This window comes from Microcaecilia unicolor, chromosome 3 (assembly GCF_901765095.1).
Source record: "Microcaecilia unicolor chromosome 3, aMicUni1.1, whole genome shotgun sequence".
In the NCBI taxonomy this organism is placed as follows: domain Eukaryota; kingdom Metazoa; phylum Chordata; class Amphibia; order Gymnophiona; family Siphonopidae; genus Microcaecilia; species Microcaecilia unicolor.
The window spans coordinates 14,543,213-14,560,094 of NC_044033.1; the positions used below are offsets into that span (position 1 = coordinate 14,543,213).

The following is a 16,882-nucleotide window of genomic DNA, read 5'->3' on the forward strand; positions in this document are numbered from 1 at the left end:
GAAGAAAAACCTAATATTGTGATCTTGGATAAGGGCGGCTAATGGACGGAGAGTAAATGGGATAATATTCACGTTTACCCGTTCTGCTCCACTCAGGATTTTGTACTCCTCAATCATATCCCCCCTCAGCCTAACCTCTTTAGCCTTTCCTCATATGGAAGGAGTTCCATCCCCTTTATCATTTTAGTCGCACTTTTTTGAACCTTTCCTAATTCCACTATATCTCTTTTGAGATACGGCGACTAGAATTGAACACAATACTCAAGTTGAGGTCACACCATGGAGCGATACAGAGACAATATAATATTCTTGATATTATTTTACATCCCTTTCCTAATAATTCCTGGTACCCTGTTTCCTTCTATGGCCAAAGCTGCACACTGGGCAAAAGATTTCAACGTATTGTCTACAGTGAGACTTAGATAAGCGTTGCCATACTGGTACAGTATAGACCGAATGTCCATCAAGCCCAGTGCTGACTCCTAAAGTAGACCCCAGCATCAGGTAACTATGATTCGGATTATTCTTCCCAATGTGCGTCACTTTGCATTTGTTCACATTAAGTTTCATCTGCCATTTGGATGCCAATCTTCCAATTTCCTAAGGTCTTCCTGCAATTTTTCACAATCTGCATCCGTTTTCACAACTTTGAATAGTTTTTTGTCATCTGCAAATATAATCACTTCAAGTCGTTTCGATTTCCAAATCATTTATAGATATGTTAAATAGCATCGGTCCCAGTACAGATCCCTGCGGGGCTCCACTATTCACCCTCCTCCATTGAGAAGAATGGCCATTTAACCCTACCCTCTGTTTTCTGTGCAATAACCAATTTTTAATCCACAGAAGGGCATTGCCTCCTATCCCATGACTTTTTAACTTTCTCAGGAGTCTCTCCTGAGGAACTTTGTCAAAAGCTTTCTGAAAATCTAAATACACTACAGCAACTGGCTCACCTTTATCCACATGTTTATTCATGCCTTCAAAGAAATGAAGCAAATTGGTGAGGCAAGACTTCTCTTGGCTGAATCCATGCTGACTCTGTCACATTAAACCATGTTTGTCTAAGTGTTCCATAATATTATTCTTTATAATAGTTTCCATTATTTTGCCCAGCACTGACATCAGGCTTACCAGTCTGTAATTTCCCAGATCACCCCTGGAACTCTTTTTAAAAATCGGTGTTACATTGGCCACCCTCAGGTACTATGGACAATTTTAACAACGGGTTACAGATCACTATCAGCAGATCAACAATTTCATGTTTCAGCTCTGTCAGTACACTGGGGTGTATGCCATCTGGTTCAGGTGATTTTTCACTCTGTAACTTGTTGATTTGGCCCAGTACGTCTTCCAGGCTCTCTGTGTTTTCTTTCCTTTGCTCCGCATCTTCACCCTTGAAAACCATTTCTGGTACAGATAGATTTTTTACATCTTCTTCCGTAAAGACCAAAGTGCTGGGCAGACTTATACGGTCTGTGCCAGAGCCGGTGGTGGCAGGCGGGGCTGGTGTTTGGGAGGTGGGGATAGTGCTGGGCAGACTTATACGGTCTGTGCCCTGAAGAGCACAGGTACAAATCAAAGTAGGGTATACACAAAAAGTAGCACATATGAGTTGTCTTGTTGGGCAGACTGGATGGACCATGCAGGTCTTTTTCTGCCGTCATCTACTATGTTACTATGTTCCGTAAAGACCAAAGCAAAGAATTCATTCAATCTCTCTGCTATGGCCTTGTCCTCTCTGAGAGCCTCTTTTGCTTCTTCATGATCCATGAAAGGCCAATTTCTTGCAAATGGGGGAGTAGGATGGAATGTTTACCAGATCAAATGCAGCGGAGAGGTCCAAGGATACTACAACATTGATCAAGGTTTGCATGTAATTCTCTTAGTAAGGCTGTAATAGTTGTCTCGGTGCTGTGGAATGAACGAAGACCTGTTTGACGGGAATGGAGAAGAGAAAGCTGATCACAGTGGGAGGGTTGATTGAAGATGATCGCATAATGTGGATACAAACTGAAGGTTGGAAACGGGGCGATAATTCACAGGAGAGGAGAAATCCAGCATGGGCTTTTAGGGTGACCACTTCCCTCTTCCCTCCTGTCATCCAGGAGCGTACCACTTCCCTCTTCCAGGACAGTGGTACGCTCCTGGATGACAGACTATCCATGATTAACTTGAAGCAAAGTCGTAATTAATTATGAGATGGGTAGGTGAGCCATTTAATTGGAAGTGGATCTAACGAACAAGTTGTAAGGTGCATCAAGTGTAGTGTACAAGTGAGATGAGGACTAGAAGGAAGACTGAAGACATCCCAACTCGACAGAGTTGCAAGGGGGGGTGGGTGGGGCTGAAGGAGATAATATGGTAGATGTGGAACATGACAACGGGGAGGTTGGAGCAGTCGGCAATGAGTTAATTAAGGTAGTGACTTTTGTTGCAAAGTAATATGAAGCAGAAGCTAAGCTACTGGACTTTTCCAGATGTTAAAGAGAGAGTTTTAATAGAATTTGGCACAAAGACCTTTCCTGCAGGAGAACAATGCCACAGCGCAGCCATGCTGGTCCATTGTGATTTGCCCTTGGTCACTAGAATAAATTTTTGCAACTACAGTGGACTCCGGAGTATTTTGTTCCTTTCTGTGGTTGTCATTGCCTCTTTAAGTGTGTTGTCCATCTGCGGGGACTAGTCCTCTTTTCTTCTCCATCTCCGACAGAATTTCAGACATGCAGAAGGGTGAGATAGGGATGTAGCCTGAGTCTCATTTTCTTTAATACCAATATCAATGATCTTCCCACAGTAGATCCTCAGCCCCAGGACTAAAGCTAAATGACTCAGAAATCAAAAGCTTGTTATATGCAGATGCTCTGTCATTTTATCTTCTGCCTCAGAAGATCTACAAAATAGTACATTTAAAATGAATCGGAGAAAGTATTTCTTCACTCAGCATGTAATTAAACTCTGGAATTCATTGCCAGAGAATGTAACAAAAGCAGTTAGCTTAGCGAGGTTTAAAAAAGGTTTGGATGCCTTCCTAAAAGAAAAGTCCATAAGCTATTATTAACATGGACTTTGGAAAATCCACTGCTTATTTCTAGGATAAGCAACATAAAATGTTTTCTACTGTTTTGGGATCTTGTCAGGTACTTGTAACCTGGATTGGCCACTGTTGGAAACAGGATGCCAGGCTTGATGGGCCTTCCGTCTGTCCCATTATGGCAATACTTATGTATTTATAATTTAAGATGTCATTTTGATAGTTTAAGGGAATTGTTTATATCTAGCTTCTTAGTTGTAACCCACTATAACATAGTAACATAGTAGATGACGGCAGAAAAAGACCTACACGGTCCATCCAGTCTGCCCAAGATAAACTCATATGTGTATACCTTACCTTGATTTGTACCTGTCTTTTTCAGGGCACAGACCGTATAAGTCTGCCCAGCAGTATTCCCCGCCTCCCAACCACCAGTCCCGTCTCCCATCACCGGCTCTGGCCCAGACCGTTGTAACCAGGTTCCCCTTCCAGGTGGGAGCCGGGGTTGACCCTGCTTAGCTTTCACTGGCTTCCGTCTGCTTTCCTAGCCAGCCACCGCACTTTCACTTGCTCTCCCTCTCCACCTTGCCAGCTGCTGAGAAAATCAGTCCCACTCCAGCAGAAAGAGCAATCCAAGTTCTTTATTGTTACAGATGTCAGCCTTGTCTAAACACCTCCAATTATCAGCAAACTTTAATCCATTTTCCATTACAGGCTTTTGTTTTAAATTCTCCCTCCCCAAACCTCCAGCCACACTATCTTCACCGCAGATAGTTTTGGAGATTTAGCTGGAACCACCTCCTCTCTCACCTCTTACCGTTTAAGTTCCCCCAAAATGCACATGCCTTTCTGTCTTAAAGCCCTTCCCCCCCCCTTCCACAGCACTACCTCTTGGGAACAGCCAATATGGTAGCAAGTTGTGCTTTCCAGTTGCTCCCCCACTGCTTTGCTCCCAGCTTCCCCCAACTCCACAACCGGGGCAATGCTGAGGCTACAAAAGCTCTCACCCTGTCTGCACGGGTTAGAGCCAAACCACCCACCTCCATACATTCCCCCTTACCTTCTCCTTCTACCTCTGCTTTATTCCACTCCATCTCCTCCTCCTCCCCAAGCTCCACCAGCTGTTCCCCATCTCCAGGATCAGACCTCATCTCCCAATCAGTCATTCCACCCTCCCCCTCCTGAGAGTTCAGCTGACCCTGCACTGGCTTCTGGGGAGTGTAGTTTTTCTCCTGCATTACAGCTTTCCCTGGCAGTTTGATCCCTAGAGGGCGCCCTGCTCTCCTAGCTGGGCTGAATGACCGGGGATGATGCCGGCTGAAAGAACCACTATCCCCTCTCCCTCGTACCAGCCCTCCAGAGTGCTCACACACCCCCCGGCTCAAACGATTGCCAGTCTTCTCCTGTCCTGTACTGGCAATTCGAGAAAGAACATCCGCGTTTGTCAGAAATTTGCCTGATCTATGCTCCACCTTGAATTGATAGGGCTGTAAAGCCAGATACCACCTTGTGAGACGACCATTACTATTTTTCATCTGGCCTAACCACCTCAAAGGCGCATGATCAGTAACCAGAGTAAATTTACGCCCATCTAAATAGTAATGGCACATCTGCACTGCCCATTTTATCGCTAAACATTCTCTCTCTATGGTCGAGTACCGGACCTCATGGGGGAGCAGTTTCCGGCTCAGATACATCAGGGGATGTTCCTGTCCCTCGTGTACCTGAGACAACACAGCCCCCAAACCTACCCCCGAGGCATCAGCTTGCAGTACAAAGGGCTTATCAAAATCCACGGCTCTCAGCAGGGGTTCCTGACACAGGGCCAATCTCAATTCATTGAACACCCGAAGCCCTCCCTCCTCCCATCGTAGACTGTTGGGGGACCCCTTCTGAAGTTTATTAGTGAGGGGTGTAGCAATGGAGGCAAAGTGGGGTATGAACCTCCTATAGTACCCCACTAGGCCCAAAAAGCTCCTTAACTGTTTCTTATTTTGGGGGCAGGGAAAGTCCCGGATACTCGCTACCTTATCCCAGAGCGGAGTTATCTGACCATTCCCCACCCGGTATCCCAGATATTTAACCTTCTCCTGCCCAAAGCAACACTTTTGAGGGTTCAAAGTCAAACCTGCTTGACGGAAAGCCTCTAATACCGCCCTCACTCTTATCATATGAGAGGGCCAATCCTCACTCTGAATGATAACATCGTCCAGGTAAGCCGCCGATGCTACCCTCTCAAAAGTCCCCAGATAATCCTCAATGTCGTCCTGCTCTGTTAATTTGCCCCAAGGCAACCAATTAACTCGTCCAGGCTCCATGCTTCCAGGCACAGCTCCAGTAGCTGTAGACTCCAACGAAGTACTCTCCTTCCTCGGTAGGGGTACTGCCCGTAACAATTCCTGCACCACCTCCAGCACCGGTTGTATCTGTGCTCGAGAAGCAGCCAAGGAATCCTCTAGAAGTCTCTGAGCCATTTCCTGCTGCTTTTGGAACTGGTGGGCCATAAAAGACAGCAGCTCCTTCGACTCCATGTCGGCTTAGCCACTGGTACCTGTGAGAAAGGGAAAGACAAAGAACACTCTCCAAGTGCGGTATTACCACCACTCTGGCCCTCTATATCCCCCTCCTCCTGGTTACCCGAGTCCCGTATATGCTTACCGGAACTCGGAGTAATGCACGCTTCTTTATCCGGCGGGTTGTTCAGATGATCCCACCACTGCCACCACTTTGTAACCAGGTCCCCCTTCCAGGTGGGAGCCGGGGTTGACCCTGCTTAGCTTTCACTGGCTTCCGTCTGCTTTCCTAGCCAGCCACCGCACTTTCACTTGCTCTCCCTCTCCACCTTGCCAGCTGCTGAGAAAATCAGTCCCACTCCAGCAGAAAGAGCAATCCAAGTTCTTTATTGTTACAGATGTCAGCCTTGTCTAAACACCTCCAATTATCAGCAAACTTTAATCCATTTTCCATTACAGGCTTTTGTTTTAAATTCTCCCTCCCCAAACCTCCAGCCACACTATCTTCACCGCAGATAGTTTTGGAGATTTAGCTGGAACCACCTCCTCTCTCACCTCTTACCGTTTAAGTTCCCCCAAAATGCACATGCCTTTCTGTCTTAAAGCCCTTCCCCCCCCCCCCCCCCCCCTTCCACAGCACTACCTCTTGGGAACAGCCAATATGGTAGCAAGTTGTGCTTTCCAGTTGCTCCCCCACTGCTTTGCTCCCAGCTTCCCCCAACTCCACAACCGGGGCAATGCTGAGGCCACAAAAGCTCTCACCCTGTCTGCACGGGTTAGAGCCAAACCACCCACCTCCATACATTCCCCCTTACCTTCTCCTTCTACCTCTGCTTTATTCCACTCCATCTCCTCCTCCTCCTCCCCAAGCTCCACCAGCTGTTCCCCATCTCCAGGATCAGACCTCATCTCCCAATCAGTCATTCCACCCTCCCCCTCCTGAGAGTTCAGCTGACCCTGCACTGGCTTCTGGGGAGTGTAGTTTTTCTCCTGCATTACAGCTTTCCCTGGCAGTTTGATCCCTAGAGGGCGCCCTGCTCTCCTAGCTGGGCTGAATGACCGGGGATGATGCCGGCTGAAAGAACCACTATCCCCTCTCCCTCGTACCAGCCCTCCAGAGTGCTCACACCGTATAAGTCTGCCCTCCACTATCCACACCTCCCAACCACCAACCCCTCTTCCCCCCACCTGCTCTGCCACCCAATTTTAGCTAAGGTTCTGAGGATCCATTCCTTCTGCACAGGATTCCTTTATGCATATCCCACGCATGTTTGAATTCCGTTACCGTTTTCATCTCCACCACCTCCCGCGGGAGGGCATTCCAAGCATCCACCACCCTCTCCGTGAAAAAATACTTCCTGACATCTTTCCTGAGTCTGCCCCCCTTCAATCTCATTTCATGTCCTCTCGTTTTACCGCCTTCCCATCTCCGGAAAAGATTCGTTTGCGGATTAATACCTTTCAAATATTTGAACGTCTGTATCGTATCACCCCTGTTCCTCCTTTCCTCCAGAGTATACATGTTCAGGTCAGCAAGTCTCTCTTCATACGTCTTGGAACGCAAATCCCATACCATTTTCGTAGCTTTTCTTTGCACCGCTTCCATTTTTTTAATATCCTTCGCAAGATAATGGTATTAGCAGGCTATAAGCCAACTAACTATAACTGTATACGTAACCACCACCTGAAACTAAACATGTCCAAAACCCGAGCTTATTGTCTTCACACCCAACCCACTTCTCCTCTCCCTCCACTCTCTATCTCAGTTGATAACACCCTTATCCTCCCCATCTCATCTGCTCGCAACCTCGGAGTCATCTTCGACTCCTCCCTCTCCTTCTCTGCGCATATCCAGCAGATAGCCAAGACCTATCGCTTCTTCCTCTATAACATTAGAAAAATTCGCCCTTTCTTTTCTGAGCACACCACCCGAACTCTCATCCACTCTCTCATTACCTCTCGCCTTGACTACTGCAACCTACTCCTCACTGGCCTCCCACTTAGACATCTATTCCCCCTTCAATCCGTTCAGAACTCTGCTGCGCGTCTTATCTTCCGCCTGGACTGATATACTCATATCACCCCTCTCCTCAAGTCACTTCACTGGCTTCCGATCAGGTACCGCATACAGTTCAAGCTTCTCCTACTAACCTACAAATGCACTCGATCTGCAGCCCCTCACTACCTCTCTACCCTCATCTCCCCTTACGCTCCTACCCGTAACCTCTGCTCTCAAGACAAATCCCTCCTCTCAGTACCTTTCTCCACCACCGCCAACTCCAGGCTCCGCCCTTTCTGCCTCGTCTCACCCCATGCTTGGAATAAACTCCCTGAACCCATTCGCCAGGCCCCCTCCCTGCCCATCTTCAAATCCTTGCTCAAAGCCCACCTCTTCAATGTCGCCTTCGGCACCTAACCACTACACCTCTATTCAGGAAATCTTGACTGCCCCAACTTGACATTTCGTCCATTATATTGTAAGCTCCTTCGAGCAGGGACTGTCCTTCTTTGTTAAACTGTACAGCGCTGCGTAACCCTAGTAGCGCTCTAGAAATGTTAAGTAGTAGTAATGAAAGTAGTAGCCTGAGATGAAGCACATGTGGGAATTTGTAAACTGCACGTCCTTAGAGAATTGCGCGTTCAGTGCTTACACACATGCTACTTTTCTGTGCCTTTACGCATGCAAAGGGGCATGTAACCACAGATGCCAGGTTACAGAATTGCCCTTACAGTCTTCCCCCATATGGTGCTAATCAGAGAGCAATAGATCGGAATTCATTATTCCACAGAGTAGCCAGGGAAGCATTAACTAGCAAACCAGAATTAAAAAAAAAAAAAAAACCAGAATATGCACAACGCACCTAAAAGAAAATATCTGTAAGGAACGTAAAAAATCTAAAATAAAAAGTAAGAACACTATTAAATCTAAAACACTGAAAAAAAACTCAGAGTAGACCATGAAATTTAAATTGGCACTTCCTGCACTCTCAGACCTTGAAACACTAGATGTGCGAACGAGGTCTCCTCCATGCCCACGAGATCATCTATAAGAATTAGTGTATACCTACATTCCTAGATCTGAAGGAGGGATGAGTCTCATAGAGATAGATTACACCTATCGAGCTACTGTCATAGGCCTCCAGGCTTACCTAATGGCGTCATCAGATCCCAACGCACAAGAAGTGCTGAAATAGGAAAAAAAAACCTTCCAGAATCCAGATCCATCATCAAACTTGGACAAGCATTCTGACGAGCAGAAGGAATGGTTGAAAATCCTTCGGTACGAAAAGGCAAGGAAGCAACAGAATTTGTGAAGGAAGAGAGAAAACTCTTCAAGGAACTGGATCACCAGGGGAGAAACAAGAGGCAAATGTATAACTACAGCGGAAAATACAAAATGTTACTCTAGGAACCATTTGTGGATCTACTCTGGGCCCACGAATGGTTAAGGAGAGGTGAATTGAAACCTGAGGATGAGCAATTGCTGGTTGCATTCCAGGACAGCAGATTATGGACAAGATGGTTTTCAAGAAAACACAGGCAAACCAGCAGCGTAGCAAGGGTGGGGCGGTGGGGGCGGTCTGCCCCGGGTACACGCCGCTGGAGGGGTGCAGAGAGCAGCCGCACGCCTGTTGGCTCCGCCGTTTCCCTGCTCCCTCTGCCCCGGGTATCATCATTAGGTTGAATAAGGTCGGTGAGAGGGGGGATCCCTGTGGAACTCCGCATTCAGGTATCCATGTAGCTGATGCAGTCGAATTACATCCCTATCTCACCCTTCTGCACGTCTGAAATTCTGTCGAAGGAGCTTACAATCTAAAGGACGAAATGTCAAGTTGGGGCAGTCAAGATTTCCTGAATAGAGGTATAGTGGTTAGGTGCCGAAGGCTTTGAGCAAGGATTTGAAGATGGGTAGGGAGGGGGCCTGGCGTATGGGCTCAGGGAGTTTATTCCAAGCATGGGGTGAGGCGAGGAAGAAAGGGCGGAGCCTGGAGTTGGCGATGGTGGAGAAGGGTACTGAGAGGAGGGATTTGTCTTGAGAGCGGAGGTTACGGGTAGGAACGTAAGGGGAGATGAGGGTAGAGAGGTAAGGAGGGGCTGCAGCCAAGAATGTACCCGGGGGGGGGGGTGTCATTGCGCTGGGGGAGGTGCGCATTGGCCATCCACCCCGGGTGGCAGCCGACCTAGGGTCCTCACTGAGGCAAACAATCTGCAACATCCAAAATAGGCAACAAGCCAACAGATTGATAGTAAAAAAGGATCCGATTTTATTCACCACACAAAAGCTGACCCATGAAAAACTCAAATACCTGACACGGCCATATTTCAACCTCTCAAAGCTGGCGTCAGGGGCTTCATAAAACTAGCCTGCAACGCAATCAAGTTTTTATACACCTACAGGGGTCAAAACTGCTAGTTTCAGTAAAACTACATAAAAGTTCCTTTATTTGATCCTTTCACAGTTTCTGATTGTAACATAACAAGAAAGAAAAAGGGATACCTTACTGTCATATAGGAAGCAAAGAATTTACCAAAAATGAGCATGTTGCAAAAAAAAAAAAAAGGCCTGATTGTATATAAATTTTCTCTACTACCAGTTGGTGCAGACTTTAAGTTCAAGAAAGGGAAAGGAACTCCATAAGCGTGACAAGAAAGACACAGCCAAGAGAAAGACACAATCAGAGTCACGGTTTAGTCGTAATTACTCAACCCACAAAGTATAACCCGTTGCCTAGGCCCCCAATGGCTCGTCAGTTGCCGTGGAGGGGCATAATCGAACGCGGACGCCCATCTCCATGGGCGACTATCTCCGAGGACGGGTCCACGAAGGGGCAGGACAGACCGTATTTTCGAAAAAGATGGGCATCCATCTTTTGTTTTGATAATACGGTTGGTGCCGGGCAAATGCATCGGATTTGGGCGGATTTGAGCTGGGCGGTATCGGTTTTCAGCGATAATGGAAACCGAAGCTGCCCAGCTCAAAAATGAACAACTCCAAGGCATTTGGTCGTGGGAGGGGCCAGGATTGGTAGTGCACTAGTCCCCCTCACATGCCAGGACACCAACCAGGCACCCTAGGGGGCACTTGTAAAAAGTTTTAAAAAAAATTAAAATACCTCCCAAGTCCATAGCTCCCTTACCTTGGGTGCTGAGCCCCCCAAAATCTCCCCCAAATCCCACTCCCCACAACTCTACACCATTACCATAGCCCTTATGGGTGAAGGGGGGCACCTAGATATGGGTACAGTGGGTTTTGGGGGCAGTTTGGAGGGCTCCCATTTACCAGCACAAGTGTAACAGATGGGGGGGGGGGTGGGCCTGGGTCCACCTGGGTGAAGTCCACTGCACCCACTAACAACTGCTCCAGGGACCTGCATACTGCTGTGATGGAGCTGGGTATGGCATTTGAGGCTGGCATACAGGCTGGCAAAAAAAGTTTTTAAAGTTCTTTTTTTGGTGGGAGGGGGTTAGTGACCACTGGGGGAGTCAGGGGAGGTCATCCCCGATTCCCTCCGGTGGTCATCTGGGCAGTTGGGGCACTTTTTGGGGACTTGTTCATGAAAAAAAGGGTCCAAAAAAAGCGGCCCAAAGTCTCACTACTGCCGCCCTTCTTTTTTCCATTATCGGCCGAGAGCGCCCATCTCTCCTCGGCCAATAAAAACGCCCCAGTCCCGCCTTCACCACGCCTCCGACACACCCCCATCCACTTTGTTCGTTCCTGTGACAGACTGCAGTTGGAGGCGCCCAAAATTGGCTTTCGATTATACTGATTTGGGTGCCCATCTCCCGATTTGGGTCGAAATATGGGCGTCTTTTTCTTTCGAAAATAAGCTGGATAGTAAAGTAGTGGGTTTTCAATGGGGTTCTGGGCTCTATAAGATAACTCCAATCAAAGGTAAAGAAATAAATTATTCCAAAGGTGAGGAGCCAAAAAGAAAAAGGCCTCCTGAGGATGTTCAGTGATTGAATGCCTGCTTCTGACACAGCACGTAAGACATAAAAGGCCATATTGGGTCAGACCTAGGTCTCTATAGCCCAGTTTCCTGCTTCTAATAGTGACCAAGGTGGGCCATAAGCAGTGGCGTAGGAAGGGGGGGGCGGTGGGGCGGTCCGCCCCGGGTACACACCACTGGGGGGTGTCGGCGCCTCGCTGGTTCCTTGCTCTCTCTGCCGGGGCAGGTTACTTCCTGTTCTGGGGCAGAGAGAGCAGGGAACCAGCAAGGCGCCGACAGCGCCCAGCGGCGTGCACTTGACGGATTGGCTCTCCCGCCCGCCCCTCACCGCCTTCCAGGTATGTTCTCGGGGAGGGGTTGCGCTCCAGAGGGGGGAGGGTGCGCCGCGCTACACCTGGGGGGGGTTGCGCCGCACTGCACCCGGGGGGGTGCGCAGCGGCGACCCGCCCCGGGTGTCAGCTGCCCTCGCGACGCCACTGGCCATAAGTATCTAACAGAATCCCCAAAAGTAGCAAGGTGTCATTCCAGCTGCCCCTAGGGATAAGCAGTGGCTTTCCCAGGTCTACCTGAATAACAGTTTGTGGACTTTACTTCCAGAAATTTGTCCAACCTTTTTTTACCCCAGTTATTCTAGTTGCTTTTATTTATTGCACTTGTATCCCACATTTTCCCACCTATTTGCAGGCTCAATGTGGCTTACAAAGTCCTGTTATGGCATAGCCATATCAGGGTAAAAGATACAATTGGTGTAAGAATAAGATTAAGGGTGACTCATTCTCTGGCAAGAAGATCCAGAGTTTAACTATGCATTGAGCGAAAAAAATGTTTTCTCCTATTTGTCTTGAAAGTATTACTATATAACTTCAAGGCTTGTCCCCTAGACTTTAACAATTGATTTGCATTTATCGGTTCCACTCCACTCTGGATTTTGTAGACGTGTGTCATGTATTTCCAGTCATCTGTCTCTTCTCCGAGCTGAAAACCCTAAGCTCTAGCCTTTTCTTCATGTGACCGTTCCATCCCTTGAATCATTTCGGTTACCTTTCTCTGTGCCTTTTTTTTTAGTTCCGCTATATCTTTTCTGGCAAGGTCTGAAGAGAAAAAGGGTTAGCTCATTCTTCTGCTGTCAGCACCAGGGAAGATTTTATGTTTGCTTCTTCTCTGTCTCCAGCATATGGAACCCACAACAGCCTTGTAACAAAATAGCCCTTGACAACATGGCCCCTCCCACAAAATAACCCTAGATAAAATAGTCCCCTAGAAAAAAAAATAACACATCACAAAAAAAATGATAAACTACAAGTGAAATCTTCACTGACAAAGGTTCCTACCAGCATTTCTATTTATGTATTTAGTACATTTGTATCCCACATTTTCCCACCAATTTGCAGGCTCAATGTGGCTTACATAGTACCGTAAACGGCGTTAGCCGATTCTGGTATGAACAAATACAAGGTGATATTGTGGTAGAGTAAGGTACATGTGTGGTAAATACAATTGGGGGGAACATTAGAGAGGGAGAGGAAGTGTTGGGATATGTCCATTACGGTCTTTGGTTTCACATGCCGCAGGTATCCAGGTTTTTTATGTTGGGTCGGAGGGGTATGTGTTTCTGAACAGATCTGTTTTTAGTGCTTTCCGGAAATTTAGGTGGTCGAGCGTAGTTATACATTGCACTGTGTAAAGCATATATCAATAAACAAAATTCTATAGCTACCAACTGGTATTCATAATCTGTTCTGCTGTTTAAGGAAACTATTCTTCCATCAACATGCTAATTAAAAAAACACAAATATTGTCATCGTTTTCATAGTCTTACCAACCTTATCCTGTTTGGCAAGGTAAGATTATTAGGGGGGGAAAACGCAGTCCCATATTCTGGGCAGCCTGATCAGACCCTTTTGTTGGGGGGGGGGGGTAATTTGTCAAGGGCTATATTGTGGGCAGGCCATTTTGACAGTGGCTCTTATGTCAGGGGCTATTGTTTGGAGCTTTTTTGTCGGGGCTATTTTGACCGGGTACCCCTGAATATAGATAAGATTTTCTGATATCAAAGATCCTGCACAGACCCTGGGAGCCTTCTTATAGGTCAGAGAGTAGAGATCTGTTTCAGACAAAAATGCTGAACAAAATACATTTCTTACTGATATATATATGTCTATAAAGCAAATGTACTTTATTTGATTTGACATTTTCAGAGCAGTAAGGGCAGAGGCAGTGCGTAAGTGCTTCACTACATAACTGCAAGGGGTGTGCACATGGGCGGAGCATGGGCGTGTCTCCAACTTACACATGCAACTTATAGAATGCTGAAAGTTGCACTTCAGTATGCTCATTTACCATTCACCTGGCGTGAATGGCAGAGCCGGAGGGGGGGAGGCGGGGCTGGAGGTTGGGAGGCGGGGCTAGTGCTGGGCAAGACTTCAACGGTCTGTGTCCTGAAAATGGCAGATACAAATCAAGGTAAGGTATACACAAAAAGTAGCACATATGAGTTTATCTTGTTGGGCAGACTGGGTGAACCGTGCAGGTCTTTCTCTGCCATCATCTACTATGTTACACGTTACTGTGTTAATGTAGGTGCGCCAATTTGGGATTAGACTAGTATTCTATGATGACATCTTGACACACAGAGGCCATTATAGCATTTGCGCACCTAACAAGAGGCACCAAGTTCTAGAACTGCCCCTTTTGTCCAAGAACATAAGAATAGCCAAACTGGGTCAGATCAATGGTCCACCTGGCCAATTCAGGTCACAAGTACTTGGCAGAATCCTAACTAGTAGCAAGATTCCGGAATCTCAAACACTAGCAAAGATTCTGGAATCTTAAATAGTAGCAACATTCCGGAATCCTATAGAGTAGCAAGATTCCAGAATCTCAAAGTGTAGAAACACTTATCCAAACCATTTTTAAACCCAGATACACTAACCCCTGTTACCACATCCTCCAGCAAAGAGTTCCAGAGCTTAACTATTCGTTGAGCGAAAAAATATTTCCTCTTTGTTTTAAAAGTATTTCCATGTAACTTCCTTGAGTGTCCCCTAGTCTTTGTACTTTTGGATCTCTTGGGAACAAATCTCCTGCCTTTCTTGATACAGTTTCCATTCTTTTGGCGACCAGTTTGCTGGCGACAAGTTGCTGTGATTTTTCAGGGCACGTCTTAAGGTCTCCAGCACCACTCAGTTACCGCACAGGGATAAGAGTGATCACCAATATCCTTCTCTCTTCTTTGTCTCCAGGTGTGCCGTTGCTGTTTGTGATCCCCTGGGGAATTGTGAAGTACCTTTACGAAAATCACAGGTTTGTGGAAAGCTATAACTATTCTGACAATGCACAATTTTCATTCTCAATGGGGAAGGTGAAATATGATTATCTTTGCTGCTTGGCCATGTATGGCAGCATGAAGTCACATTGATTTGTTGATTTGATTTCTTTCTCAGCTCCTTCATAATGTTTTAAGGGATAAATGAGAGCATCCTTGTAGCTTGCGATGTTCTGCTTGCCTTTCCTGGAAATAGCTCTGCCTGGATCAGACAATACCTAGAAGAGTAAAATAGCCTGGAGTAGGGGATGGAGGCTGACAAATGTCCTCACGTAGAGCAGAGACCTTTGTCTTACATGAGTGGAGCTGCTCTGTGGTCCGATCTGTTCAGTATAGTGATTTATAACCTGTTCATAAGTACGTAAGTAATTTCTTTAGACGCTGAAAGGGTGTTTGATTATGTTGAATGGCCATTTTTATTCCAAGTTTTGAAATGGTTTAACTTTGGTAACCATTTTACTGATATGGTATCTGTTTTGTATTTATCACCGACTGCTAAACTTTTGATAAATTCTTCACTTCACCAGACTCGTTTCCTCTCTATAGAGGCACTGGGCAAGGATGCCCCTTATCACCTTTGCTATTCCTCTTGGCATTAGAACCTCTTCTCATAGCTATTAAAAGTCAGCCAGAAATCCAGGGTGTTCCTGTTGGGAATACTTCAATTAAACTTTCTGCGTATTCAGATGATATTATTATTATTATTATTAACATTTGTATAGCGCTACCAGACGCACGCAGCACTGAACACCTGACACAAAGAGACAGTCCCTGCTTGGTGGTGGGAGGCGGGGCTGGTAGTTGGGAGGCGGGGATAGTGCTGGGCAGACTTATACGGTCTGTGCCCTGAAGAGCACAGGTACAAATCAAAGTAGGGTATACACAAAAAGCAGCAAATATGAGTTATCTTGTTGGGCAGACTGGATGGACCGTGCAGGTCTTTTTCTGCCGTCATCTACTATGTTACTATTGCCACACTGGGAAAGACCAAAGGTCCATCAAGCCCAGCATCCTGTGGCCAATTCAGGTCACAAATACCTGGCAAGATCCCCAAAAAGTATAAAATATTTTAGGCTGCGTATCCCAGAAATAAGCAGTGGAGTTTCCTCTAGTCCATTTTAATAACGGTCTATGGATTTTTCCTTTAGGAAGCTGACCAAACTTTTTTTAAAACCCCCGCTAAGCTAACCACCTTTACCACATTCTCTGGCAATGAATTCCAGAGTTTGTGCTGTGTATGTCTAGTAGCACTATAGAAACGATAAGTAGTAGTAGTAGAACACGCTTGTTCCGACTCAGTTAAGGAACAAGGTGACGGACCACCAGCAGGTTCTCTGTAGCACTATATAAGAGGCCTGGATTCAATGAGCAGACTTGCATCCTCCACTCTGTACCAGCAGAAGCCATGGGTTCTGCAGGAAGAATACTCGTCATCCACCCCACCCCCCACCCCCCCACCCCTGAGGAGGAGCCCCAGGCATGTCATCACACATGAATTAAAGGAAAACTGTCTCATTTTGAAATCTTTTCTACTTATTTAAACCAGAGGCGTATCTGGCCTCCGGCGGTAGGGGGGGCCAGAGCCAGAGGGAGGGGGCACATTTTAGCCCCCCCCCCGCCGCAATTACTGGACCCCCCCCCACCGCCACCAACGACTCTCTCCACCCCGCCGCCAGCCCTCCCCCGCTGCCATTTCTTACTTTTGCGCCGAGGTCCGCTTCCTCCTGGGCCTTTAAAAATATTTTTAAAGGCGCAGGAGGAAGTGGACCTCGGTACAAAAGTAAGAAATGGCAGCGGGGGGAGGGCTGGCGGCGGGAGGGGGGCCAGGGCGAAATCTGCGGGGGCCCAGGCCCCTGTGGCCCCATGCAGATACGCCCCTGATTTAAACACCATGTAGTGCCCTGAATGAAAGCATGATCCGAATGTATAAAGACGATGAGAGCCAGAAGAGGTTTAAAAAACCACCACATGCTGCTCTCCCTGGTCCATTGCCTTTGACCTTCCCAGATGAATACATGAGGAAAGGGGGAGCAGGGCTGCCGAGTGACTGAGCCGGGCC

The 16,882-nt window shown here is 47.0% G+C and overlaps 1 protein-coding gene across 1 annotated transcript in view; it reads left to right on the forward strand.

Moving 5' to 3' along the window:
- The window catches only part of LOC115467384 (glucagon-like peptide 1 receptor), a 166,154-nt gene that overhangs the window by 93,528 nt on the left and 55,744 nt on the right, over positions 1 to 16,882 (forward strand). Inside the window, 1 exon segment of the mRNA XM_030199257.1 lies at positions 14,741 to 14,801. Within this exon segment, the coding sequence (XP_030055117.1) occupies positions 14,741 to 14,801 (61 nt within the window).